The 26,617-nt window shown below is 43.3% G+C and overlaps 2 protein-coding genes across 5 annotated transcripts in view; one reads left to right on the forward strand and one right to left on the reverse strand.

Annotated features, from left to right (window-relative positions):
* TRABD2A (TraB domain containing 2A) overlaps positions 1-4,246 on the reverse strand; it is a 174,553-nt gene extending 170,307 nt beyond the window's left edge. For all 4 annotated transcript variants that reach the window (XR_012470681.1, XR_012470680.1, XR_012470679.1 and 1 more), the window contains exon 1: positions 1,840-4,246. The gene's annotated coding sequence lies outside the window, so the exon portion shown is untranslated. The remainder of the gene's footprint in view (positions 1-1,839) is intronic.
* Positions 4,247-5,257: 1,011 nt separating this feature from the next.
* KCMF1 (potassium channel modulatory factor 1) overlaps positions 5,258-26,617 on the forward strand; it is a 111,969-nt gene continuing 90,609 nt past the window's right edge. The window contains exon 1 of the mRNA XM_074196222.1: positions 5,258-5,400. Within this exon, the coding sequence (XP_074052323.1) occupies positions 5,385-5,400 (16 nt within the window). The 5' untranslated portion in view covers positions 5,258-5,384. The remainder of the gene's footprint in view (positions 5,401-26,617) is intronic.

The raw sequence follows: 26,617 nt of genomic DNA on the forward strand, positions 1-26,617 counted from the left end.
AAACTATACAAATAAGGAAGAAGGGATAAGGAGAGTGGGTAACACCTGAACCTCATTTTCATCTGAACTGGGCAACGAATGTAAAACTATACCCTTATACAGTGAGGTGCAGAAATATATTTCACTGTATAGAGAAACAGGAAGGAAAGAGAAGGTAATAAGAGAAAGAATAGATTCAGGAAAAGCATATAAGGAAAATAAGTTCTAACAATAGAGAACAAAGACCAGAGGGATTTAAAAGCAAAGAAGCAGCAAGAAGTCTATGACTGTGTAAAGAGAAGTGTGAAAGTAGATTACATTTAACCAAGCGAACAGGTGCTGAGCACATTAAATGATCAACAGCCTCTTCTTTGTAAAAAATGGGATGGAAAAGAAAAAGAACTATAGGATAAATTCACCCATAAAATTGTGCCTCCTGAGTTTTAAGGTTAGAGGTATAGTTTAAGCACCAAGAAATTCAACCCCCTTGTTTTACAATAAGGCCCAGGTCCTAGCTCAGTGACATCAACTAGAAGCAGTATTTGTTCCCAGGCCCTCAGACCCCAGAGTCACTGCTGTTCTGTACTGTTGTACATACCATTAACCTGCCCCTGAAATAAGAAGTCATAAGAGTCCTGTTCCAAGTCCCTTAAGGGTAGGTATGTACACTATTCAAGTTTTGCCCATCTCTCATCCAGCAGGTTGCACAGGGCTCCATGTGTTTCAGGGGTTTTTTTTCTGATAGAAAAAGCCACATTTTGATGAGCCGTGTGCAGGGGAACACTAAGGATCTCCAAGCAAGAAGTCGGTTTTAGCTCACTTAACTGCTCCAAGTGCAGCCTATGATTGTTGAGCAACTGAAGACGTAATTAGTAGCCCATGGGTGCCTCAATCAATATGGACTTCAGCTAAGGGATTGGGAAAGCCTACTCCTTCTCCCCTAGGCTACCAAGTGCCCTATGAGCCTTCTGCTATACTGTCCACATACATATCTAGAGAGTGAAAGGCAGTATCTTTAGTTATTATTGTTGGGTCATTTTTCTGACCCATCTAAATCTTTGTGACTCATTTGGAGTTTCTTTGGCAGAGATACTAGTTTTCCTCTTCCTTATCTAAATGAGGAACTCAGGCAAACAGAGTGAAGGGATGTGTCCAAGATCACAGAACTAACTGGTACGTAGCTGAGGCCAGATCTGAACTTGGGGAGAACAGTCTTTCTGACTCCAGACTTGTGCCACTAGGTGCCCAGAAGTATCCTTAGAGCTGCAGGCAAACCAGAAAAAAGGAATCATCCTCCGGTATTTATTAAACACCTTCTATTGTCAGGTACCAAGAATACAAGAACAATCTATGACCTCAAGGAACTACTCATAAACTGATGGGAGAGGTAAAATATAGATACATACCTACTAGATCCCCAGAAGATAACCTTCAAGAGAAGGGGCCTAGAGGCTGGAAGGAGTGGAAGAGTTAAAAGGCCTTGGAGGTGATTTTGGAAGGGGAAGAGGGGACACAGCCCTGAAGGTGTGCAAGGCAGCCACTACAAAGTCACAATCTATTTATTTGAATAAATAGTACTAATTCTTAAAAAGGCACAGATGCTCACAGCTATGGAAACTGAGATAAGAGAGAGAAAAATTTGGTCTGAGGCTGGGTCCATGAATGTTTCAAGGAAGATTAAGAGCTTGATCTGAACCCTGAAAGAAGGCCAGGACCCAAACTGGGTGAAGGAGAGTACTGAAAAGAAGGTCATCCACACTCAGAATTACTCAGCTGAGAGGGTGTTGGGTCTGTCCTGTGCCCCTGAAATCATACTTTCACTTAAGGGACTCCCCCCTAGGCCATTTATTCTCAACCTGCCTTTAACCTTCCTGGGCTGGGTCTTCCCTTTGCTTTGTTCATCTCTTCAATCCTTGGTGCGAGGTTAAGATGCACATCAGTCTTTCACACTGAAGCCAGTCCAAATTTCTAGGTAATGCTGCAAAAATTCATTTGAAATTGAGTTCTTTGAAACTTGGAACAAATTTTCCTATAAAAAGACAATGTTATTGTTTTGTAGAACCCATAAAATTTATTTCACCCATAATCTACCTAAAGCTTTACCTTTCCTAATCATTATTTAAAATCCAAGATGACAGGAATACATATTCTTTTTTGTTTTTTGTTTTTGCAAGGCAATGGGGTTAAGTGGCTTGCCCAAGGCCACACAGCTAGGTCATTATTAAGTGTCTGAGGCCAGATTTGAACTCAGGTACTCCTGACTCCAAGGCTGGTGCTCTATACACTGCACCACCTAGCTGCTCCAGGAATACTTATCCTTTTTATAGAGAGAAAGGATAATCTGGGTAGAAGCTAGACTGGGCTTTTCCTTACAACATGGACTCAAGTTGGAGTGGAAATGTCACACTCGAAGAAATGTACTTTGTCTCCACCCTGGTTCTACTACTACTTTTACTAACAAATATAGGACCTGAGTAGATACACATATATGAGGGTCCCACAGAGGAATCTAACAAAGAGAGGTGTTACTCTGGTAGTACTACCATATGGTTGGATTTACCTAAATTATCAAAAATGCAAAATGATTCCTTTAAATAACCGGGTGAGAAAAATAGTGAAGTTGGTAATGAATCATTGTTAGGCTGAACAATGATGAAAAGAGCAAACTCAACCTGTTGAAAAATAATCATTCACTTTTCTCCAATGCTATTTATACTGGCAAAACCACAGTACTTTCCTGAAATCCTATTTCCTTGCCTCATTGTAACATAAAATTTGTTCTCAAAGAGTATTCTAGAGGAACCAAAGTTCTGGTTAATCTTACCAACCTGGAAGTCTTAAAACATGGGCCAAATGGCAGACTCCATTTATTGACTTCTACATACAAAGGTTCTTCACCAGGTTGGCCAGATCAATTCTGGAATGCCATTCTCAAGACATGAAAGCATGAATCTTTTGAAAAATGAGTGTCCTATTATTAAATACTTCAGAGGAACGACTTATTTCTTGAAGACGCTTTGCTTTTTCTAATGGAAGTGCTTTCCTTTTAATTTCTCCCAGAGCATGGGTGATCATGATTCATGGAAAGGTTTTCAGAAGTCAGAGACCCCAAAATATTTAAGGGAGTCCCTTATCTGAACCAGTGGCTCCCATTCACACAGCTAGGCCCTGCATTCAAGTTACCTGAGCTTAACAGGAACATGCAGTAGAGAAGAGGGACCTCAAAGATCATGTAGTGCTACCCCCCACCCGCTTTTAGATGGACATCCCCAAGGTCCCCAGGTGGCTGGTATTGGATTCTAACTTCCAGAACTGGGGGTCACCCCGTATTAATACAATGTCCACTTCTAGATGGTGGGGCTGTGACTCACACTCTTGTCCACAGGGAGGGGGAGAAGAAGCCTAGATTCAGTCCCACTAGGTCCAGGTATTATTTCTGGAGAGTGCATGAGTTTGGGATGAAGGCTCCACCCTCCAGAGTGTGACCCAAGGCCACCAAGCATGGCATTTCAGGTTCTTTAACCTTTAGTTATGGATAATAATCTTTACATCAGAAGGTTGGTGGAAATCGCCTGAAGTAATGTATGGGGGGCAGCTAGGTGGCAGTAGACAGAGCACCTGGAGTCAGGAGGACCTGAGTTCAAATCTGCCCTTAGACACTTAATAACGACCTAATTGCGTGGCCTTGAGCAAGGCACTTAACCCCACTGCCTTGCAAAAAAACTTAAAAAAAATAAAGCCACGTATGGGATCAGCTCCATGCTACCACCCAGTGCCAGGGTGGTGCATTGGGCAGAAGGCTGCCTGCCAGGGCGCCGGAGCTGGATTCGAGGCCCGCTGGGGGAGCCTCCGCAGGGCATCTGGTGTCTGGGGGGCTAGGCAACTCTCTAAGGTTTCAGGTGGCAAAAAGGGTCCGATCTGTGCAAGGCTGCACAGGACTGCAGGCCCGGGCCCGGGCCCTCCTCCGGGCCGCAGGTGAAGCAACGAGGCGGCTTCCGAGAAACAGCTTTAAGAACGCGGGCATTCTGAGGAAAACACATTACTCACGTTGCACCGGGGCCGGGTCTCTTTCCTACCGAGCTCAGGCCAGGCTTTCCCGTCGGCTCCGCTCCCCGGGGCGGCGGCCATGTTGCCGGGCAGCTCTGGGCCCTAAACAAAAGAGCTGGGGGTTCCCGCAGTTTTTAGGAAGGCCGCGGCGGGGCCGGTGCGGGGCTGGGCGGCGCGGGCCCGGGGCCGGGGCCGGGGCCGGGGCCGGGGCCAGACTGGGCCCGGGCCGCGCACATGGCCAGGAAGTGGGAGGCGGGGAGGGGCCGCGGAGCCCGGGCTGGGCTGGCGGCCCCCGGGGCCGGGCCTGGTCCTCCGTGTCCCCCGGGGGGCCTGGTTCCCCCGGGCCCGGCCCCGCTCCCCCGGCCCCCGCGTCTCCCCGGCCCGGCCCCGCTCCCCCGGCCCCCGTGTACCCCGGCCCGGCCCCGCTCCCCCCGGCCCCCGCCCCCCGGGCCCGGCCCCGCTCCCCGCTCCCCCGGCCCCCGTGTCCCCCCGGCCCCGGCCCCCCGGGCCCGGGCCGGGCCTCGCTCTGGCGGGACGGCGGCCGCCGCGGGCCCGGCCATTTCCTCTTCCCCCCGGGCGCGGCGGCGGCGGCGGCCCCGGCGCAGGAGGAGGCAGCGCCCCGCCCTCGGCCGTGCGGCCGTGCGGCCCAGCGCGGGCCCGAGAGCCGAGCGCTCCGAGCCGCCGCCGCCGCCGCCTCGTCGGCCGCCGTCGCCGCCCTCGCCGCCGTTGTCGCCGCCGCCGCCGCCGCCTCCTCCTCCTCCTCCTCCTCCTCCTCCTCCTCCGGCAGCAGCTGCGGGGCCCGAGGCGGGAGCGGGAGGCGGGGCGGCGGCGGCGGAAGGGGGAGGGGGAGGGGAGGAGCGGCCGCCGGAGCGCCGGAGCGCCGGAGCCGCCGGGCCCGCAGCCCAGCGCGGGGGGACCGTGTCACGGTGACGGGCGCCGGCCGAGCGGGCGAGCGGCGCGGAGCTGCGGCGTCGGCCCCGCCTCCTGGAGCAGCCGCGCAGCCGAGCGCGGCCCGGCCCGGCCCGGCCCCGATCCCTCCTCCTCCTCCTCCTCCTCCCTCGCCCTCTCCCTCTCTCCTTCCTCCTCCCTCCTCCTCCTCCTCCTCCTCCTCCTCCTCCTCCTCCTCCTCGCCGCCGCGGCGGAGCCAGCGCTGCCCCCGCCGCCGCCGCCGCCGCCGAGCCCACCCCGCCCCCGCGGCCGGCCCGGAGCCCGGGGCCGCCCGAGCCTGGCCGCCGCCGCCGCCGCCGCCGCTCCGTGGCCGGGCCGCTCGGCCGGTGCGGGCCGCGCCGGGGCCCCCGCGGGGACTCTGCGTGCAGCCGGAGCCCGGGAGGGGCCGCGCCGCCACCGTCTGAACTAGGATGTCCCGACATGAAGGTGAGAGGCCGCGGGGCGGGGGGCCGGCGGGGCCGGCGGGGCCCGGCGCTTTGCACCGTCATGGGGCCGCCCCGGGGGCCCGTTAGCGGCGGGGCCCGGGCCCGGCGCCCGACACCGGACGGACGCGGCGGCCCGGGCCCGGCGGGCGCGGCCTAGGCGGTGCGGGGCCCGCGGGCGGGGACGGGCCGGAGCCGAGCCCGGGCCGCCGCCCGCCGCCCGGGAAAGCCCGGCGCGGCCCTCCCGGCTTAGGCCGCGCCGCGGCCCGGGGCTCGGGTAGCCGGCCGCCCCGGGGGACTCGGGCCCCGGCGCGGCCCCGGGCCGCCGGAGCCCGCGGGGTGAAGCCGGCCGGCCCCCCCCCCCCCCCGGGCGCGGCTCGGCCGAGCTCGGGGCCATATGGTCGGGCCGGGCCGGCGGGGGGCCGCGGGGCCGCCTTTGTTCGGCCGGCCCGGGCGGGGGAGAGACAGAGCCGAGGGCCGGGCCGGGCCGGGCCGGGAGAGACAGAGCCGAGGGCCCGGGCCGGGCCGGGAGAGACAGAGCCGAGGGCCGGGGCCGGGCCGGGAGAGACAGAGCCGAGGGCCCGGGCCGGGCCGGGAGAGACAGAGCCGAGGGCCCGGGCCGGGCGGGGAGAGACAGAGCCGAGGGCCGGGGCCGGGCCGGGAGAGACAGAGCCGAGGGCCGGGGCCGGGCCGGGAGAGACAGAGCCGAGGGCCCGGGCCGGGCGGGGAGAGACAGAGCCGAGGGCCCGGGCCGGGAGAGACAGAGCCGAGGGCCCGGGCCGGGCCGGGAGAGACAGAGCCGAGGGCCCGGGCCGGGCCGGGAGAGACAGAGCCGAGGGCCGGGCCGGGCCGGGAGAGACAGAGCCGAGGGCCCGGGCCGGGCCGGGAGAGACAGAGCCGAGGGCCCGGGCCGGGCAAGTTTCGGAGAAGGAGGAGGCCGGCGCGGGCGGCGAGGGGCCGCGGGGCCCGGGCCTCGGGGGCCCCGCTCCCTGCAAGTTAGTCTGGGGGGGGAGGAGGAGGAGGAGGAGGAGGAGGAGGAGGAGGGCGGCGAGGGCGGCCCCCGCCTGTTTACCGTGGCTCAGTGAGTGTCTGCCGCGCATTGTGCCGGGGAGCTGGGGGCCGGGAAGGCCTTGGACCGGAGCAGCCTGGCACCTCCGGGCCGGCTTCGGAGGGCCCCAGCCCCCCCCCCAGCCAGGAGGGGAGGGACCCCGCCGGCCGCAGGCAGAGGCTGGCCCTGGGCCGGCTCACAGCAGGGCGGCCTGTGCCCTGCACCGCGCAGCCTGGCAGGGCCGGCCAGCGCCAGGGCTAGCACCCGGCGGCCCGAGGCAACAGAGTAGCGCTTGCGAGTTACACTTATTTCCTCAACTTCATGAGCTTTTGCCTTCCCGGATCTTAGTCATTCAAAGATGGCTTATGATACAGTGCTGGGGCAGGTTTAGTGGCTGCAAGTTTGGGGTGTCTCGTGCTTGTGTCAAAGAGACAGTGACAGTGTGACAGCCTCCACACACACACACACACACACACACACACACACACAGCAGGCCTGAAAGTTAAAAAAAATCACGTAATCCTAGCCTTGGGAGGGACCTTGAGAGGTCAAATAGTCCATTCCCCTTGCTTCAGGCAGGACTATTTTTAAAGATATTTCTAGACGAGGTTGATTTCAGACCTCTCATTTATTAGAGTCTACTGTTAAGACTTTTTTTCTTCCGTCAAAACTAAATACTTTGAGATGTGTAACTCAAAACCATTTCCCAACATTGGTTCTTTTCCTGAGAAACTAGTAAAGAAAATCTACAGTAACTTTTAATTTACTTTAATTATCTGCCACCTTAAAAGACTGAAACCAACTACTCTGGCAGCTTATGTTTCAAAATTAATATCACATATTCCTTAGAAAGGTAGCATCTCTATTAATCATATGTCTTGGTACATTATAAGAGAAAAATGTTTTCTTGCTTCTTGGGATCCTTATTCATCTAACACAATTATAGCTAGAAAACATTTTTAAATACAACACTTATGAAAAATCATCTTTCAGTTTATTGATTTCTGGTTGGTGAAATGTTCAAACTGTACTATTATTCTCACAAGAATTTTAGTCCATTAGTAACTTTGAGTATGATGCTTTCACTCTAATGCAGATGCTTAAAGTTGCTTCTTCTCGTACTTCTTTAGACCAAATCCATTTTCTTTCGCACTGTTTCTCGTTGCTATAATTTTCCAACCTATTAATCATCTGTCTTGCTACTACTATCTGAATCCTTTCTGCCTCTACTGTTCCTGTAAAGTTGTGAAGCCCAGAGCTGAATATAAAGAGCTCAACATTGTTGATTGTAATGAGTTCATTAAGCTTTATTTCCACTTTATTTCCATGTCTGTCTGCTTCCTTTTTGGCCTGTGTGACTGTATGCATTTACTGACATCATACTGACTCTTAATGCCTATTATAAACATTTTGCTGAATGTGAGACTTTACAGTAAAACTGTTTGCCTTTGGTAAACAAGAATCTTGGACAATAAGACAGACCTCTCTACCTGTCAAGGCCTCTTCATACCATACCTCTTAAAGTAGTGTGCTCTCTTTGGTGAAAACAACCAAGGAGAGTTCACCAAATGACCTTTAAACAGCTAATGAGACTAGAATTCCATGGGAATGTGAAGGTGAGCTCAGGGGAGCAGGTGCTACTCCTGTTTAGGCCACTGTTGCTCAGTTTCCTGCTACAGTGTCAATGACTAGGGAGCAAGCTCTTCTATAAGAATAGAAGGTGATGCTGCTGAAGACTGAACCAATTTCTTTGAGAAGAGGCTGGGTCTTGAGGCTCTTTCGCTGGAGCAGAAGTAGCTCATTCAGTTACCAGATGCTTTCTGGGAGTTGGGCAGGAGGGAAACAGGCAGTTCTGTCACCACCAGTATTTTCCAGCCCATTCCTTTTCCTTCATCGTGGAGCCTCCTGAAGAGCAGTTTATCTTCCCATCCTCCTAGTCTGTAAAATGAGAGGGTTGAACTAGATGACCTCTGGAGTCCTTTCCAGCTCCAAATCTGTGATCCTGAGGAAACCCCAACCTGAGCAGAGTTGTCATTAAAGAAACATGTGACTTCTAAGATATGCAGAGCTTGGGAGGAGAGGACTGAAACCTGTTTTCTAGTGATGCTCTGCTCCCTTCTCACAACTTAGCCACTTAACAGTGACAGAAAACAGTTTCTCTGAAGTAGACCTCAGACTTTGCCCTGTAATCTGTATACTTTGAATCATCAATCCTGGGCCTGTCGATTTCTAGTTGGAAGGGTCTGTATAGGGGTCATCCTGTCTGAGGCCTGGAAAGGTGAAGTTGTCTGCAAAGTCACCTAAGTCCCCAGTACTTGGAAGTCAGAATTTGAAGCCACATTCCCCCTTCCATTTTTCTCTCCTGCCTCCCAAGCAGTTCACTTTCTCCATTCTTTTTGTATCTGTCACTATTAAACACTATTGAATGCATTTGAAATAGATGAGGACATTTTTCATATTTCTCAGGAATCTCGTTTCGTTGTAATTTGGTAAATGAAAGAATTTTTTAAATCATATTTTACTTTTTTTACTAGGCAAAATGAAATTATCTTGTATCTTACTTGCATTAGTATCCTCTGGAGTGAAGAATATACTTCTCTTTCTCAGTTGTATCATAACTATACATTTAGTGGCGGCAAATTATTCAGATGGAGCTGGGCTGAAGCACTTTTAGGATATAAAAACAAATAGGTCATCTTGCCACTGGTTCCCATTGTTTTTGAAATTATCCTTTCTCTGGTTACTTGTTTCATTTCAGAGATAAGAGCTGACAGGGAACTTTGAGGCCCTCAATTCTGCTATGTCCATTAAGCATAGAGAGGTTAAATGACTTGTCCAGAGTCACACAGTCTTTAAGTTACAGCCGAACTTGAACTCAGCCCTTCTTGATTCCAAGTCCAGCGCTGTATCTAATACATTCTCTTGACTTTCACTTCTGTGAGATAGCCAATACCTACTGTTCTCTCCTTCCATCTCATTTTTTCTTTCCCTCATAGGTACCCCACCCCTACGCATGCACTCACACAAATTAGGAATAGGGCTTAGACTTATCATTTCATTGTTACAGGAACTCCCAGGTGAGAGAACTCCCTCTACAGTTGACTATAGTTTTAAGAGAGCTTAAAAGGGGGGGAGGGGATCACAAAGTGTGTCTGTGTGTGTGTCTGTGTGTGTGTGTGTGTGTGAGAGAGAGAGAGAGAGACAGACAGACAGATAGACAGACATTCTGACTTCTTGACCTCAAGGCTGCCCACTCTGTCACATGACCTCACATATCTGTTAAACTATATTAAAATAAATTTTGTTTTGAGAACTTAGATATTTCTAGACCAGGCTTAGAAATCAGTCTCTTCTGATGATTCCTGTTTACCTTCTTTTAGCATTGTAAACTGGCACTCCCACAAAAGTTTTTCCAGCTATACTTAGCAAGTTTTGTGATATTTAGCATTAAAAAAAAGTTAACTTTGTATTTTTTTGCTTTATGTTGCCCCCTCAACTGAGTCCCCAACTTAAAAAAAAAAAGCCAAAGCTACCCAACTAAGCTTGATTACAGAGAATGACTATCTCCTTAGGATGCTGACATTTATTAAATAATGGCTCAGATTTAAGCTGATAATTGGATTGTCTTAAATGTGTTTGCAGGGGGGGATACATTATAGCTTCTGATATCATGCTCTTCAAACTTACTGTAGTAGAAGGCTCCTGTTGAATTGATCGCCCTGAGTGACCCCTTCAGTGTGCCTGGCAGACTTCTCAAGCCTTACTTTGCAAATGAGCCCAAGGAGAGGAAGCTCTAGCTTTCAAACAAATCAGGGCTCAACTTGGAGGGGGAAAACCAATTGTTCTGTGTCTTTAGAGGGAAAGTCAAGAAAGACATTCTTTGACCTTTCTTTGAGTGTAGCTGCCAGTTTTACAGCCAAGAAGGTCAGCAGTATAGCTTATGCTTGGGAAGGGTCATTCAGAAGTTTCACATCATCATTGTAACCATTTGAAAGCTAGGTAAAGTGTTCCTTAATCTCTTAGTTTTCCTATTTATGCCAGGCAGCATTGTTAAATTGGTAGTACAGATTTGCCAAATTTGAGAATAGTTTCTGAATGGATGTTTAAGTAATCTGAACATTGAATCCATTCTGATTGATGTAACAAAAAATGTTCTGTTGATACTGGAAATATCAGTGTTACAGCAAAGTCAGTTATGTGAACTTCAGTTCCTATAGACACCAGTTCTCATACTATTTACAAAAGTCGGGTTTTGGAATGCTAGACCCTAAGTAAAATGCCTTTGTTCTTTAAGAAATGAACTGTGTCTTTCTATGTTTTGCCTAGAGGACATGGTTTTTATTTCCTAAATATGTAACAGTATATTCCCTAATTTAGACTTCAGATTTACTTATAATATGAAATGGGAAAGCCGAGGTGGTCTTTGGAAGGGTTACAAGCATGTATAATTGTCACAATTGTTTTATAATTTCAAAAACACATTGAGATCCTGTAGTGATTATCAGACTTAGCTGTTGACCATAACCTGGGGTTCCTTTGTAGAATGAGGGATAACAAAAGCAGATATGAAGATATTCAAATAGGAAGGGAGTGAATCTGCCAGAAGGAGTTATTCAGATTCGTGCATTAGAGATGTGGGGGGGGGGGGGCGGGGAGAAGGAGAAGTAGGGAGAGCTGGTAGACCCTGGGAAGTGAATCAAATGTTGATGAAGGTCACTAGCGAAATAGGAGATAGATAGGTTTCGTGCCTTATTGTAGTAATAGGTTTATGAGCAGCCTTTCTGGAGGTTGTTCTTAAGTAGAAATGTGGCTCAAGGATTTAGGGGAGGAATTTGATATAAAAGCAGTTCTACCGTTCCTTAAAACAGGGTCCTTAACTTTTTCTGTGCCCCAGATTCCTTTAGCAAATGAGTGAAGCCTTTGAAGAATGTTTTTAAATATATATAAAATAAGATGCATAGAATTAGAAAGAAAACTAGATAAATTGAAATAGTTATCAAAATTTTAAAACAAAAAACCTTTAGGAAGCCAAGTTAAGAACCCACTTTGGAAGTTGTTGAGGTATTCCTGGTTAGAGGATGCTGGACTGGCCCACTCCACTCTGCCTAATTGTCTCTCATTTGCATTGTGGTCATAGCAAAGTTATTTTCCACATCCATAAAATGAAGGTGATTGGATGAAATAGCTAAGGTCCCTTCTAGCTCTAAAATATAGTGAGCCTGAGACAATGTTTCAATGCTTTTAATATGCCTTTGAATACCTAGGACCTAGCGATTTTTCTGCTTATATATGTTAGGTGCTCGGCCTTATTTGTTTGAGGGAGTGGTCCTGAACCGTCTTCTGTTCTTCAAGTTGTCGTCTTGACTGGCCAGTGGTCATATAGCTATGTTGTGACAGAGTGCTTAAAAATTTAGATTTTCCTGACTTCAGGGCTACCCTGTCTACTACTCTGCTGTACTGCTCTCTATATATGCTGATATACTGTATTATATATCTATATACTCTCTATCTATATATACACATATATACACACTGCTATTTAACTACTCAGTTACTGACAAGTTTGATTTCATTTAACAATTAAGTACATAATATTTGCAAAAAATTCTGCCATAGGAGTTTAGGAAGACATAAAGAGGATGTATATTTGGAATTAGAATTTGAGTTCAATTTTGAGCTCATCATTTCCCCTCTGTGGCCTCAGTTTCCACTTCTGTATTTAACTAGGTAACCTCTGTAAGCCCTTTCATGTTTCATTCCATGAACCTCTCTGATCTTGGTTTCTATAGGTCTCTGTCCCTAGTGCACTTCGGGAGGCTAATAATGTGCAGTTAAAACAAGGACAGTGGTATTTGCCTCAGATATTGTCTCAGTGAGCAAAAATAAGGAAGCCAATACTGTGGATACAGTCTTTTATTTGAGAACAACTGATTTCACTGATCCATGGCTGCAAACTAGAACCCTAATCCCAGCCAGCCATCCTGCCAAATGTATGCCATTTGGCTTACAGTAGATTAGGAAAGAAGAGATGAGTGACTTGGCACAGATTTATCACTTTGACTGTAAAAGGCAACATCTCATGATAGGGGGTCAGGAGTAGAGTTATTTGACTGGACAGAAACTCAAGTGACATCATTCAACAGAACATCTAGGTAGTGCTAGAAAGAGGACAAATATGGATAGTATACAATCACTGCTTTTAAGGCCCAGGATGAGGAGGGTGAAAGGCCCAGCCAGTCTTGCACTGAATGGGACACTCTTTTCTGGGGACCTCAAAGCACAACAGTGGGACCATTGTAGCCTCAAAAAGGGGAGAAAGGACATTCCAGGCCCAAGAATCATCTTGAAGATGGTAATGCAGAGGGAACAAGCAGTGCCAGAAGAGAATGTCAGAGGAGAAATTGGAAAAAAAAGACTGCAAAGGTAGATTAGCACCCAAGCATAGAGAAACTTGAGGAGAACACAAAAGAACCCGAGCTTCATTTGCGGACAATAGGGACTCTCTTAAAGATTTTTGAGCAACAGTTTCTCCTCAGAGTTGTCATGTAAGATTACTCAGACACCACCAGTTTGTACAGTACACTGAAATGAAGGAACTCAGGAGCCTATTGTAGTTCTACCAGGCAGAGGTAGGAAGGGTGTGGACTAGGGTGGGGGAAATGAAAATGGAGAAGAGAAAAGGAATGCTTAGGCCAGCTTTCCTGGGTGTACTAGACGGAGCTCTTGTATAGGACAGACCAGCTAGGAAGGGGAGAGAGGAGTTAAAGGTTTTCACATTCTTATTTGCCTAAATTGTGACCTTTTTTTCCATTTGCATCTCCTTAGAGTAGGTGAACTATTGTATAACATGATATAGTAAGAGAACTTTAATTAGAAAGCAATCAAACACTGAGCTAATGAGAGAGCTCTTAGGACAGTCTTTGACAGGTGTTTTCTACTAAAATTTCTTGTTTGGTTCTATTTTTATCTCACTATAATTCTAACCTAGGGATCAGCAACATTTCACAAGTGACATATTCCATTTGAAGCCTTGTTTCTTCTGTTTTTAAGTTTTGTGTAACTAGTAATCGCTTTTAAAATCCTTTTTGAATTAGGAAACTCCATATCTGTCTGCTTGAAAGGACAGGTGAACTGTGTGCCATTTGGATATGCTCATGTTTAATGTTTGCCAAAGACAACAGTGAAATTTTGGCTTTTGTGACTCGGTTGAGGCTGACAGACTTGGGAAGTGATGGAGAGGGTTGTGAGGAGAACTTTTAGAATAACTGTGGGTTCAGGAGAGGAAAAATAAGAGCATTGGATGAATTGAATGTAGAGGTTCTAGAAAAAGAAAAACTCTTGGAACTGAACAGAATGCAGTCTTCACTCTTTGGGGCTCTGCTTTCCCATTGACTGACATGAACAGTTCTTCAATTCTTTTACTGTACTGGGATCCTAGGTCTGGAGCTAAAAAGGACCTCAGAGACCATCTGTTTCAACTCCTCCTTTTATTTAGGAAGAAAGTGGTAGTGACTTAGCTAGGGTCACCCAGATGGTGGCAAATCTAGCAGGTTTGAACTTAGGTCATGTGACTCCTGAGCTGGGGCTTATTTTCCTGTACCATGCTTCCCTCACCTGGTAAATTGGACTACTTTTGTTCATTCATTTATTCATTCAATAAATACTCAAGTGTCACTGAAAATAATTTCTGGGAATCTGTTAGAACATTTTTATCCCATGTTCCAAGTCTGTGACACTTGATGTTTTTGAAACTACATTCATGCATTTACTATTTCAAAAAGCAGGTTGCAACCTCTTCCTTAACCTTTTAAGCCATTCTTTTACCTTAAATTTAAGAGTTAATTAGGAAGTTTACATTTTTGATAGAAAAATACTTAAATCAAATCAATGGTTTTTAAAACTTTTTTGGGGTCATGGATCCCTTTGTGAGTTTGGTGAAACCTGAGAACTCCTGAGAATGTTTTTAAATGCATGAAATAAAATACATAGGCTTACAAAGGAACCAATTAAATTGAAATATACTTATAAAATATATATGGATGTATATTGTGTGTGTCTGTGTGTGTGTTTTAAAGCAAGGTTTTTAACCTCAGACTTAAACCAATCAATTGCAATTCCCCTAACATTTGTAACACATTTGAGGCAATTATATATGTGTGTATACATATATGTGTGTATAAACACACACACATACATAGACATGTGGTTTAAATATAATATAAAGAGTAATTATTATCTTAGTGTTTCCCACTTACTACGAATTCTGCTTAATCATACATTTCTTGTTCTAAATAATATATTAGGATCTTAGTAATATCTGTCATCTGAAGTCTCAAAGTACTTACGTGTATGGAATTATGGGTTTTTTCATCCATTGTTACAGAAAAAGAAACTAAGGCCTTGAGAGGTGAAATAACTTGCTCTTGATCACCCACCTAATAAAAAGGGGAAACTCTTTTTCTGCTATCTATGGTAGAATATCTTTGACCTTATTTATATGACCTTTATTTTATTGGTGTTTGGTAATTTGAGTGTTCACTCTGTTGCTGTTTACTATTTTTCAATCATATCTTACACTACGTGACCCCTTTTGGGGTTTCCTTGGCAAGGATACTGAAATGCTTTACCATTTCCTTCTCTAATTTCCTTTTAAAGATGAGGGAACCTAGGCAAACAAGGTTAAGTGACTTAGCCAGGGTCACTTAGTGTCTGAGTCTGGATTTGAACTCAGAATGTCTTCTTGCCTACAAGTCTGACTCACTATCTCCAGGGTGCCATTTAGCTTCCTCTTCTGTGGTTAGCTAGGTATATATATTCTATTAATAAGGAGAAGTTTATATCTAAAAGTTCTCCTGTTGAGTACCACTAATATTCTGTGTAATGAATGAATTAGGCCAAGTATTTGTATAAAAAAAAACACTTGCCCACTCTCATTCTTGCCACTTTTAAACTAAGTGTGAGAACTAGAGAGGCAGAATTGTTGTAATCATATCTTCTTTGGAAGATTTCTATGATATACCCTTAGAAAGCTAAGAATGGCTGGAGAAGGAAGCCAGAACTTTATTTGCTATTTTAATAAAGCAGTGAATTATAATCTTTTCCCATCCCCCCATCTCTTAACAGTAATATAGCTATTTTGAAGTATATGTTATGTCTGAAATAAGTTTTATATGTAATATATACATTTACATACAAAACATATAATATATGTGTATATAATATATATATAATGGGAGAGAGAGAGATGGGAATAATTTTCATTTTTTATGGAAAGAGATGGTAGTCAGAATCATTCATTACCAGTGAACATCTAACTCCTGGTCTGACTTTTTATTGGGGCATGCTGAAATTAAAATAGTGTAGCCCCCAATTACTGGCTTTCTTTCTTTACACAAGCTCCTAGACCTTTCTGGGTTTTGGCTCCTGTAGAAAATGAGTGGGTGTTTTTAATTTAAAAAGAGTTCAGTTTTTCCAATATTGAATTGAATTGTATCTCAGGATTCTTCTAGCTCTACTAGACCAGTAATCCTTGTATGCCATTTAAAAGGAAAAAGAAATAAAGTGTCATGAAAATATATGTTACAGTTTTGGGAGAATTTTTATATTTCACCAGAAGTTTGGAAAGAAGTGACATGTTCTTCCATTTTCCTAAGGCATTTTCTATAAACTGGTTGGAAGCTACCAGAAACAAGCAGGAATCAGAAATCTGCATTTAAGACAGATGGGGATATCTGAGCCACCTTTTTTTTTTCATAGAGTTGGTTTATTGTCTTTGGGAATAGAGGTATACAAAACAAAATGATCAGTTACAGGTCAATTTCAGGTCACCAGAATTTTATTTTATCATATTTATTCTGATAAATAGATCTCTTTGGTCTTTTCTAGCAAGTTGCATCCTCCTCTATTAATTGTTCTGTTCTTTGATGGAGATGAGAGCCAGGGTGGTAAAAATGGTGCCTGCTGGGTTGGTGATTTCACTCTACCCCCTCTTTGGGTTCTTGGGCAGATTACTATCACCTCTTGGGACCTGTAGTTATCTTATCTGTTAAAGGAAGGGATAGGACTCTCTTTGCAGCTTTAGGGTTTATGTTCCTGTGGTCTCTGATTTCTTTGTATCCTTTTTTGCTATTTATGTATACTAATCCCAATATAGAGAGGGATTGATCCACACTTTCAGAGTCACATAAGGATCTAGCTGCTTGCTTTTGTCTTTCTTTGTGTCTAGATGTTTGAATAATGTTAGTGTTGTTCCTTGTAAATGTATTTAACTTGCTGGTCACCACTAGCTGTCTTATAATGCCTTCTTGAGTTTTTTCTCCAAAAGATCTGGGATTGAAATTTTTTACCTATTTTTTTTTCCAAAAGTATTTGGGTAACCTTTTAACTTTAATAAAAACTAACTGTGCAAATAGCCATCAGCTCCCTCCCCCTCCCCCCAGTTTTTATTTTTGAATTATTGACTGTGAGAGGGCAACTAGGTGGCAAAATGGAATAGAGCCCTGGTCTTGGGAGTCAGGAGGATGAGAGTTCAGATCTAGCATCAGACACTTGATACTAACTATGTGACCTTGGGCAAGTCATATAACCCTAATTGCCTCATATCCAGGGTCATTTCCAGTTGTCCTGATTCATACCTGGCCACTGAACTTGGAAGACTCTGGGAGAGAAAGTGAAGCTGGTGAACTTATTAGCACAACACCCTACCCCCCTCACTCAAATCCAGTTCATGAGCTTGTCATGGTATCACCTCCCTGATGTCACGGTCTTCTTTGAAATGAAGGACAAACATTTTAATTTTAATTGACTGTGAGAGGCAGAGGGATCACTGCCCCCCCACTCCCCCCAAAAGAGTAAGTTTCAGGACAGTTGTACTGCCTTGTTAGTGAAGAAAGCCTCCATGTTATAAGGTCTCTCTCTGCAGGTGAAGTTACAGGTCTAGAGAGCTGATAACCTGTCGCTCCTAAGGCCAGCAATGGAGAGTTTGACGCTCACTTTTCAAAGCTCTGAACAGTTCTGGGAGGGGCATGATTTTCAGAACTGGTGTGATCTGAAATGTTACTGAAGACAATGACACAGTCAGATTTGAACACTATATTAGATTGGGCCCCTAGATGCCTCTTCCTGCGGTACACTATAGTTTGTATCTTATTCATGTACGAGACTGTAAACTCTACCAAGGGAAGAAACAGTTTTTCTAAATTTCTATCTTTGGTACTGAAATGATAGCTAATATTTGTCTAACAGCGTAGATTTTTGCAGAGCACTTTACCTATATTATTTCATTTGATTCGTGTTAGTAATCCCAAGAGATGGATGCTATCATTACCCTTATTTTACATAAGAGAAAACTGAGGCTTAGAATCATCAAGGTCATGGAGTGGTATCAGAGACAGAATTTGAACTCAGGCCTCCCTGTTTCAGTGTCAGCTCTCCAAGCCCCCAAGTTGCCATTCTTTACACAGTAGACCTTTAAATAAATGATTTCTAAGGTGTGAGTTACTATGAATGGCAAACCCACAGCTTCATCATCTCATCTCTGGTCATATTGGAATTTTGGTTACTTGAAATAAAGAAATTGAGGATGATAATGTTTTATTATAGTTTAATTTTAAGGTGAGATTGTCTCTATTATTTATCCTACAATGATAAGGGAAACTAGTAGAAAGTCAGATTGGATGATAGTAAAAAGTCAGATTGGATGATGATGTGGCAAACTCTGGAACTGAAAGTGGTTTTAGTAGACCTGGGGAAACATTCAGCTTAAGCTGAACTGTCAGCAACATGAGTTCCCTCCTGGGGATTACTCTCCATTTACTCATTTGTCCTGTTATGCTCTGTGACCAGTTTGTATGAGATTTACAATTAATTCTTTGAGACATTTGAATCTTTTGGAAGGGTGATCTTTAGAAATACAAAGTATAATTTGCTGCACTTCTACAAATAACGTGTTGCATTGAATTATCAGTTTGTACTTCTCTTCAGTTCTTTCTTTCCTCCAAATCAAACAAAATTGTAACTGGAATGCCAGACATAGTTCTGGTTCCTCTGTCTAATTGTATGACTTTTTTAACTATTTAACTAGACTATTTAACCTTTCTGGGCCCATTTCCTCATTTGTAAAATTAGTAGGTTGTCTAAACTCAATAACAATTCAATTTTTAAAAACTGAATTGAATTGTATCTCTTAAGATCCCATTCTGCTCTTCTATACCTGTGCCTAAATATTTTGTAGGATTTTTTTCCTGTTATGGAAAAAATGTTAATCAGATTTACAAACCTAATCTTTTTGATACACTTTTCTCTTTGACTTTTCAGGCCATAATACTTAAAATGGAGTTCTAAAAATTAAGACCTAGGAAACTTCCTAGCAGCTTTCATCTTGTCCATTTCTTTTGGTAAAGTGTATCTACCCCATTTTCTTTATTACATATTTGTTATAAAAGATAAAGCTTAGTGATAATATATGAAAAGAAATAAAAAAGAGAAGTCAATAAAGATAGTACCTGTTAGATAATAAAATCAGAAAATGACCACAGGTGATATACAAATTATATTCAATTAATATTAAAGGTATATAAAAGAATGAGTATTTCTTCTGTGTAGATATACAGTCTTTTGGAGAATCCTAATGTAGACTATGTAAGTGTATTATCTTTTGCCCATAAGGATGATTCCCTGCTAGCATGACTTGTACTTTTGAGAATTTTTCATTTTTCTGCTTTCTTCACAGTGGATGCTGCTGGGTATAGACTCACCAAGTTATTATATACTCCTTTCTTATTATTGTTTGTCAGGGAAAAAAATGTATTTTTGAGATGATTGGGATTAGGTGTGCATTCCTTGGCCAAAGGGAAATTTTGCACTAACCTTAATCCTTGGAGGAACTGATCCTATAACCTTGCTTTCATTAGCCAGATGCTTTGAACTCAGTGAGACAGTCAGCATATATTAAGTATTGGGGGTGAGGTATACTTTTTTAGCATCATCATAATTCTGGCCCAGTGCTTCCCCGTCCCACCCTTTTCTGCTTCCAGAGAGCCATTCCTTATAACTATTTTTTAAAGAGAAAAAAAAGAAAGGAAAAATTAGCAAGTGATCAGTGTATCCAAAAAGCCCAAAATATCTGCAGTGTACTACACACTTAAAGATCCTCCCACTTCTGTAAAGGGATGGAGGGGTATCTTCTCCTATCTCTTTGGAATTATGCTTGTTCTTTGTAATTCTGTAATATTTTCCTTTTGATTTTTTTTTGGTGGTTCTGCATACGTTGTTGTAGTCCTGTATATTGTTTTCTTATCTCTGCTTACTGACCTCTGCATCAGTTCATGAAGCTCTTTCCATGCTTCATTCATCACATCCATCATTTCTTGCAACACAGTAATATTCCCAAACATTCATATTTGTTTAGCCATTCCCCAATCGATGACATCTTTTCTTTCCATTTTTTTGCCCTCAAAAAAAGTGCCATATAAATTTTGGTAACTACAAGAACTTCCGTACTGTAGAAACCTAGTAAAGGGTGTGGACATTTTAGTTACTTTTTTGCATAATTCCAAATTGCTTTCTGAAGTGGTTGTACTTATTCATAGCTTCACTAACAGGATACCATATGTGTCTTCCACAACCCCTCCAACCCTGACTATTGTTGTCTTTTTTTCATTGTTGCTAATTTGTAGATTGTAGGGGGCTGTTTTGATTTGCATTTTTCAATTCTTTGTGATTTGGAGCATTTTTTCATATGGTTCGTAATTCTTCGTTTGAGAACTGTTGGTTGCTCTACTTTGATCATTTATCTATTGTTTAGGCACACTAGTTTTAAATGGCAGATTATGCAATTTGATCTTCATCTAGGTCTTTGGATCCTTTTCTTTTACTCTTTGATTTGTGTCTTCCCTTAGCACATTTGATTAAAAGGAAAAAAAAGCTTTGAAATTTTAAGTGAATGTCTTCTGTCCCTGGTTTCTATGACTGTCATAGGGAGAGTTGGTTGTATAATCAACTCTTGATTATTTATAGAAAAGATTTTAATAAAGGTATGTTCTCTTTATCATGTAGCAAGTTCCTGGACTCTGTCCCTCATCTGTAGACTTGATGTGTGTCTTGGAATCAAAGTGCTTTTAATATTTAGACTAAGGTAAAGTGTTTAAAGGGTCAGTTGTGATTAATACTAATCTTCAAAGCCAAGGTCAACATCATTTTTTGCAGTATTGGCACTATCACACCACCTTTTCCATAGTGCTTGTGTATTTCTTTTGGAGAGAAGCTAGGAGATGCCAGCATGCCCATTTACTTATGACAGTCACATCAGTGATGGCTCACTGAGTGTCTGGCAGTGTTTGTATTCTCATTTGGGGTGAGGTTTGTAGGATCCTTTCACTATGGGGAAATAAAAAATAAATTTTCTTAAGAAAAATTTGGGGTCTTCCCTGGAAAGCAACTTTGAAATGATAGACTCCAAAAACTTGCTTCAAGGATTTATCTGTTGTGAAAATTTTCCTTCCTAATGCTATTTTATGCTTCCCACTCTTTTGCTTGGTTTTCCTCAGCATATCTATGATATTAGTTTTGTGGCCCCGACTAGATTTTAAGTCCTGAAGGATAGAGATTTTGAGAAACTGTGTGGCATAATGGAATTGGTGCGGGGTCAGAGACTGCCTATCCAGATTAAAATCCCATCTCTGATACTTAATAGCTGGGTGATCTTGGGCAAGCTACTTTATTGCTGTGAATCTCAGTTTCTTTATCTATAAAATGGGAATAATAACTTTAGTGCCTTTCTTACAGTGGTTTGAGGCCAGAATGAGATAAAAGTATTTAATGCAATGTAACTAAAAAGGCAACCAAAGTGACACAGTGGAGAGAACATTAGGTCTAGAGTCAGGAAGACTTGAGTTCAAATTCTGATGTAAATGCTTATTAACTGGTGATACTTTACCATGGTCTACCCCAGTTTACTGTAATTTGAGGATAAAAATAGCTCCCAGGGTTATTGTGAGGATCATATGAGATATCTCTGTAAAGCACATAACACGGGATGCCTGGAACATAGGAGGGACTTAATAACTAAATGCTTTGTTCCCTTCCCCCAAATGTTAGTTTTTTAACCAGTCCATAGCTATCTTTTTTGGAGTATCTCCAATATACCAGGCATTATAAAGGAGAAGTAACTGTTGTGGACCTTTTCCTTCAGGTGCTTACAATGTAATTGAGGCAATATTATCTTTTAGGACAGGATTAAAATAAAGATACAGGCCAAAGATGGGGACAAGGGAAGGCATTAGGGAGGAAGTGAGATTGAAGGGGACCTTTGAATACTGAGTCTGATTGGTTTATTCAGAGACCTAGTAGGATCACTCCAGGCTGGAGGAATGGAAAGGAAATCAGACTTTTGGAAGACTGAGTCTGGCAAGTTTTATTAGAAGACTTTTTTGAATTAAGCTGTAAGGAAGTGTTGGTGAAAAAGTAAGTTTTAGGAAATCTAGAATGCTGGGCAAAATTCTTGAATAGATTACTGACAATATTTGAAGAATGTTTAAGAAAACGTTATGGTAAGTGCAAATCATTTCAAATTAACTATTGCCTATTTCTGATTGGACTAAGAGATGATGCAACAGAGGAATGCCATATAGTAATGTGCTATTTTCAGTACATCATATGATTTATCTTTTAGGTTATTCCTTTAGATGAGATGTAAAAATGAGGAGGTTGTTAGTTTACTTATGGAGAGTCATAGTTGAATAACTATATCCAAAAATATTCATTAATAACCAAATTATGTTAACTTGGAGAATGATCTTTAAAAGCTCATTTGTATGGCTCTTGTTGTTCTGTTCTTTGCACAGCCAACAGTTTTTCAAGCTAGTAGCTTGGTTGAAAGATCTTGTCTTCCCATAAGAGCTAATTCAGATATCACCTATTCATGAAGTCTCTAAGCCACAAGTGAATCCTTCCTTGAATTCCTTCTTGAATCTCTCCTCCTTTTCTGTTTGACTTTTCCTATACATTCCTATGCATGTTCCTACATGTTATGCTTGTTGGAATGTAACTTCACTTTCTTCTCAATTTGTAAACTCTTTGAAAGGAGGGGGCTCCATTTTTTATCTTTGCTTTTCAGTCCCCATTTTAAAATGCTCTGCTTAATGTTTGATTCTGAATTATTGTTTCCTGAATTAAAATAAATTTTGAAGTGACAAAAGATCCTGTAATTGCATTCAAAATTGTCTAACATAATTTAAAGTTTTGAGTTTCAAATTCTATTCCTCCTTGCCTTCCTCCCTCCCTGAAACAGTAAGCACTCAGTTATATATGTGCAATTATATAAAACATTTCCATGATAATTATTTGGTATAAAAAGACTCAAATAAAAGAAAAATATGAAAGAAAGTGAAAAATACCATACTTCAGTTGGTATCCAATCAATATCTGTTGTTTCCCTGGAGGTGGATAGTGTGCTTCATCATTAGTCTTTTGGGATTGTCTAGGATCATTGTTTTGCTGAGAATAGCTAAGTCATTCACAATTACATAATAGGGCAGCTAGGAGGAGCAGTGGATAGAGCACTCACTTGTGGAGTCAAATGTGGTCTCAGAAACTTGACACTAGCTGTGTGACCTTGGGCAAGTCACTTCACCCTGACTGCTTCTCCTCCAGGGCCATCTCTAATCATCTTGATTCATATCTGGCCACTAGTCCCAGATGACTCTGGAGGAGAAAGTGAGACTGGTGACTTTGCACAGCACCCCCTCAGTGAAATTCAATTCATGTGATGTCATGGTCTTCTTCAAGAACAAAGGACAAACATCATCATTGTTGTTAACGTGTACAATATTTTCCTGGTTCTGTTCACTTCATTGTGCATCAGTTCATGGAAGTCCAGAGTTTTCTGAAATCATCCTGCTTGCCATTTCGTGTGTGTGTGTGTGTGTGTGTGTGTATAGCACAATAATGTTCCATCACAATCACAGCTTATTTAGCCATTCCCCAATTGATGTACAACCTCTTGATTTCCAGTTGTTACCCACCACAGAAGAACTACTATAAATATTTATGTACATATAGGTCCTTTTCCTTTTTGGGGATTTCTTTGGGATATAGGCCTAGCATTGTTGGATCAAAGAGAATGCAGTTTTTCAGTCCTTTGAGTATAGTTCAAATTATTCTCCACAATGATTGTATCAGTCAGTGACTGCATTTTTCAGAGAGTATCAAGTTGAGTATGCTTACTAACAGGTTAGATGGAAGAATTAGACCACAACTTGTCTTAGCCTGGAAGAAACACCCTTATTTAAAGCCCCACAGTATTTATCTTTGAAACATCAATTATGGAAGTTGAAGAGGAGGGCTCTGGCTTAGCATTTAATGTGGAAGACTTAGGGATTTGAACTTGATGTGAATGAGCAGTCTTTTGGAGCTGGTAAAAACAATGGGTTTTTATGGTAGAGATCTGTGGTGGTAGAAAGGGACTAGTGCTACATTCATCACTGAATCCTCATCCAGAGCATTATGTGCAGTACTAGAGACTCCAGACTTGTCAGGAGATTGGTCAAAGGCTTATGAACTCCCCCACAGCAGTTCTTACAGACTTATTATGTCACAGAAAGGTTGGGAGTACTTGCTTGGATGCAGTCCTAGTTCATGGAAGGATGAAAATATTGACCAACTAGAGAGGAAGGCCCTAGAGCCCTTAAGGGTATTGAAAAGGGGGTGAGTATGGAGTGCAATTTGGCTATTTTATATTTGTGAATTTTCATGTGGAACAAGGAATAGATTTGCTATGTGCTTAGTATGTTCAGAGTGCTATAGTGGGGGGGGGGGCTAGGTGGCTCAGTTGAAAGAACACAAACCCTAGAGTCAGTAGGACAGGAGTTTGAATCATCATGACCTCAGACATCTGACACTAGTGACCTTGGACAAGTCACGTAACCCTGATTGCCTTGTGTCACAGGCCATCTCTAGTCCTGATACATATCTGGTCACTGGATCCAAATGACTGGAGGAAACAGTGAGGCTGGAAACTTAGCAGAGCATCCCCTTTCTGTACTCCCCCCCAATCCAATTCATGTGCTTGTCATGAATGGCATCACTTCCTTGATGTCATGGTCTTCTTCAAGAATAATCATCATTATCAGCATCCTTTTCTCTGTGTCACTATAACAATGGTTGATGTACTTAGAAACTGAATTTAGAAACCCTTGTATTATTAAACTTCTAGTCATATATGTGACCTCCTTTGACCTTTTTCATGGGCAGCCAACAGGTACAATGAATGGAGCTTTAGACTGGAAGTCAGAAAGTCCTCTGTTCAAGTCAAGTCTCAGGTGCTGGTTGTGTGACCCTAGGCAAGGCATTTACTCTCTTTATGCCTCAGTTTTGCCATCTGTATAACCCTTCCCTTCAGGGTTGTTCTGAGGATCAAATGAAATAGTATTTGCAAGTTCTGTAGAAGGACTAGCTGTTATTATGAGGTATATAAATGGCTCAGTGGATAGCATGCTGGGCCTGGCCCCAGACACTTCCTAGTTGCAGGACTGGACAAGTGATTTTCATTTCTGTCTTGCCTTAATTTCCCTAATTGAAAAGTGAGGAGAACAGTAACACCTGCTTTTACAGGGTTATTATGAGGTTAAATGAGAGGTGTTTGTAATGTGTTTAGTGTAGAGCCTAGGACCCCACTTCTCTTCATTGAACCATCTGAAAGAATGGTGGTTGGTTCTTGTCTTTCATTATCGAAGTAGTCCAAAATGATATCACTATGTTGTGTTTTTTTAGGGTTTTTTTTTTTTGCAAGGCAAATGGGGTTAAGTGGCTTGCCCAAGGCCACACAGCTAGATAATTAGTGTCTGAGACTGGATTTGAACCCAGGTACTCCTGACTCCAGGGCCGGTGCTTTATCCACTGTGCCACCTAGCCGCCCGCTACATCACTATGTTTGAGACAAATTGCAGTGTGTCTGACTGTGGCTGATCGGCCTGAGAGGAGATCAGAATATTCTACCACAGGTTGGGCACAAATAGTCCATGTGAACCCCTAGGGTGGGTACTCTAAACTTATGGATGTTACATTTTCTTTGAGCTGCTCCAATTCTGCCTTCCTCATAGAGTGCAGTATATGTAAAATTTCACAACTCTACCAGTAGTGCATTATTCTGGTTTTTTTTACATCCCCTCCAAATTTTCCTTTTTTTATGTTAGCCACTGAGTTATTTTCATTTGCATTTCTAAATAGAGAAGATCAACATTTATTAAAGTTTTTGCTATAAAGGAAACAGTGTACTAATTAAGCACCAGGCCCATAAATACAAGCAAAAAGAAAGCCATCCTCTGCCCTCAAGCAGCTTACCTTCCAGTTGAGGCAGCTAGTGATCCTGTGGTTAGAGCACTGACCCTGGAATCAGGAGGACCTGAGTTCAAATTCAGCCTCAGACACTTAATGATTACCTAGCTGTGTGACCTTGGGCAAGTCACTTAACCCCATTGCCTTACAACACCCCCCCCCAAAAAAATTCTCTGTTGCCTCAGTTACCTCTTCTATGAAATGAGGATATCCACTTCCCTCATTGTTGTGAGCATCAATTGAGATATTTGCAGAGCTGTTAGCAGGGTGTCTGGCATCTCCTAGGCCCTCTGTAAATGCTTATTACCTTCCATGATAGAAGAAGACATACATTCAAGAGAGAATCAGAGACTGAGCCCTGAGAGGTTGTCCTAGATCCTTCCTTCGAATGGAGATTCAGAAGTTACTTGATTTCTTGCCTACTCCTTGACTCTCATTTCATTTCCAGACTCTCCCCTCCTGCCTCCTCTCATTCGGTGCCTCTTTCTTTTTTCTTTGAGTTTTGCTTTATCTACCCATATTATAGGATCCAAAGCCATTCTCCTTCCTTTCTCAGTGAGTTTACTACTTGTTCACATTCTTTTTGCAGTATTGCACAGTAGATTGAGTATATGACTCGGGATTAGCTCTGTAACCATTGACAGCAAGCTATTTAACCTCAGCCTCAGTTTCCCTTATCTGTAAAATTGGGATAATATGACCCTTAGTACTTACCTCATAAGATTATTGTAGGACAGATAAACTATTATACATAAAACATTTTATAATTTTTTTTTTTGGTTTTTGCAAGACCAGTGGTTTAAGTGACTTGCCCAAGGTCATACAGCTAGGTAATTATTAA

Source organism: Macrotis lagotis, chromosome 1 (genome assembly GCF_037893015.1).
Source record: "Macrotis lagotis isolate mMagLag1 chromosome 1, bilby.v1.9.chrom.fasta, whole genome shotgun sequence".
In the NCBI taxonomy this organism is placed as follows: Eukaryota; Metazoa; Chordata; class Mammalia; order Peramelemorphia; family Peramelidae; genus Macrotis; species Macrotis lagotis.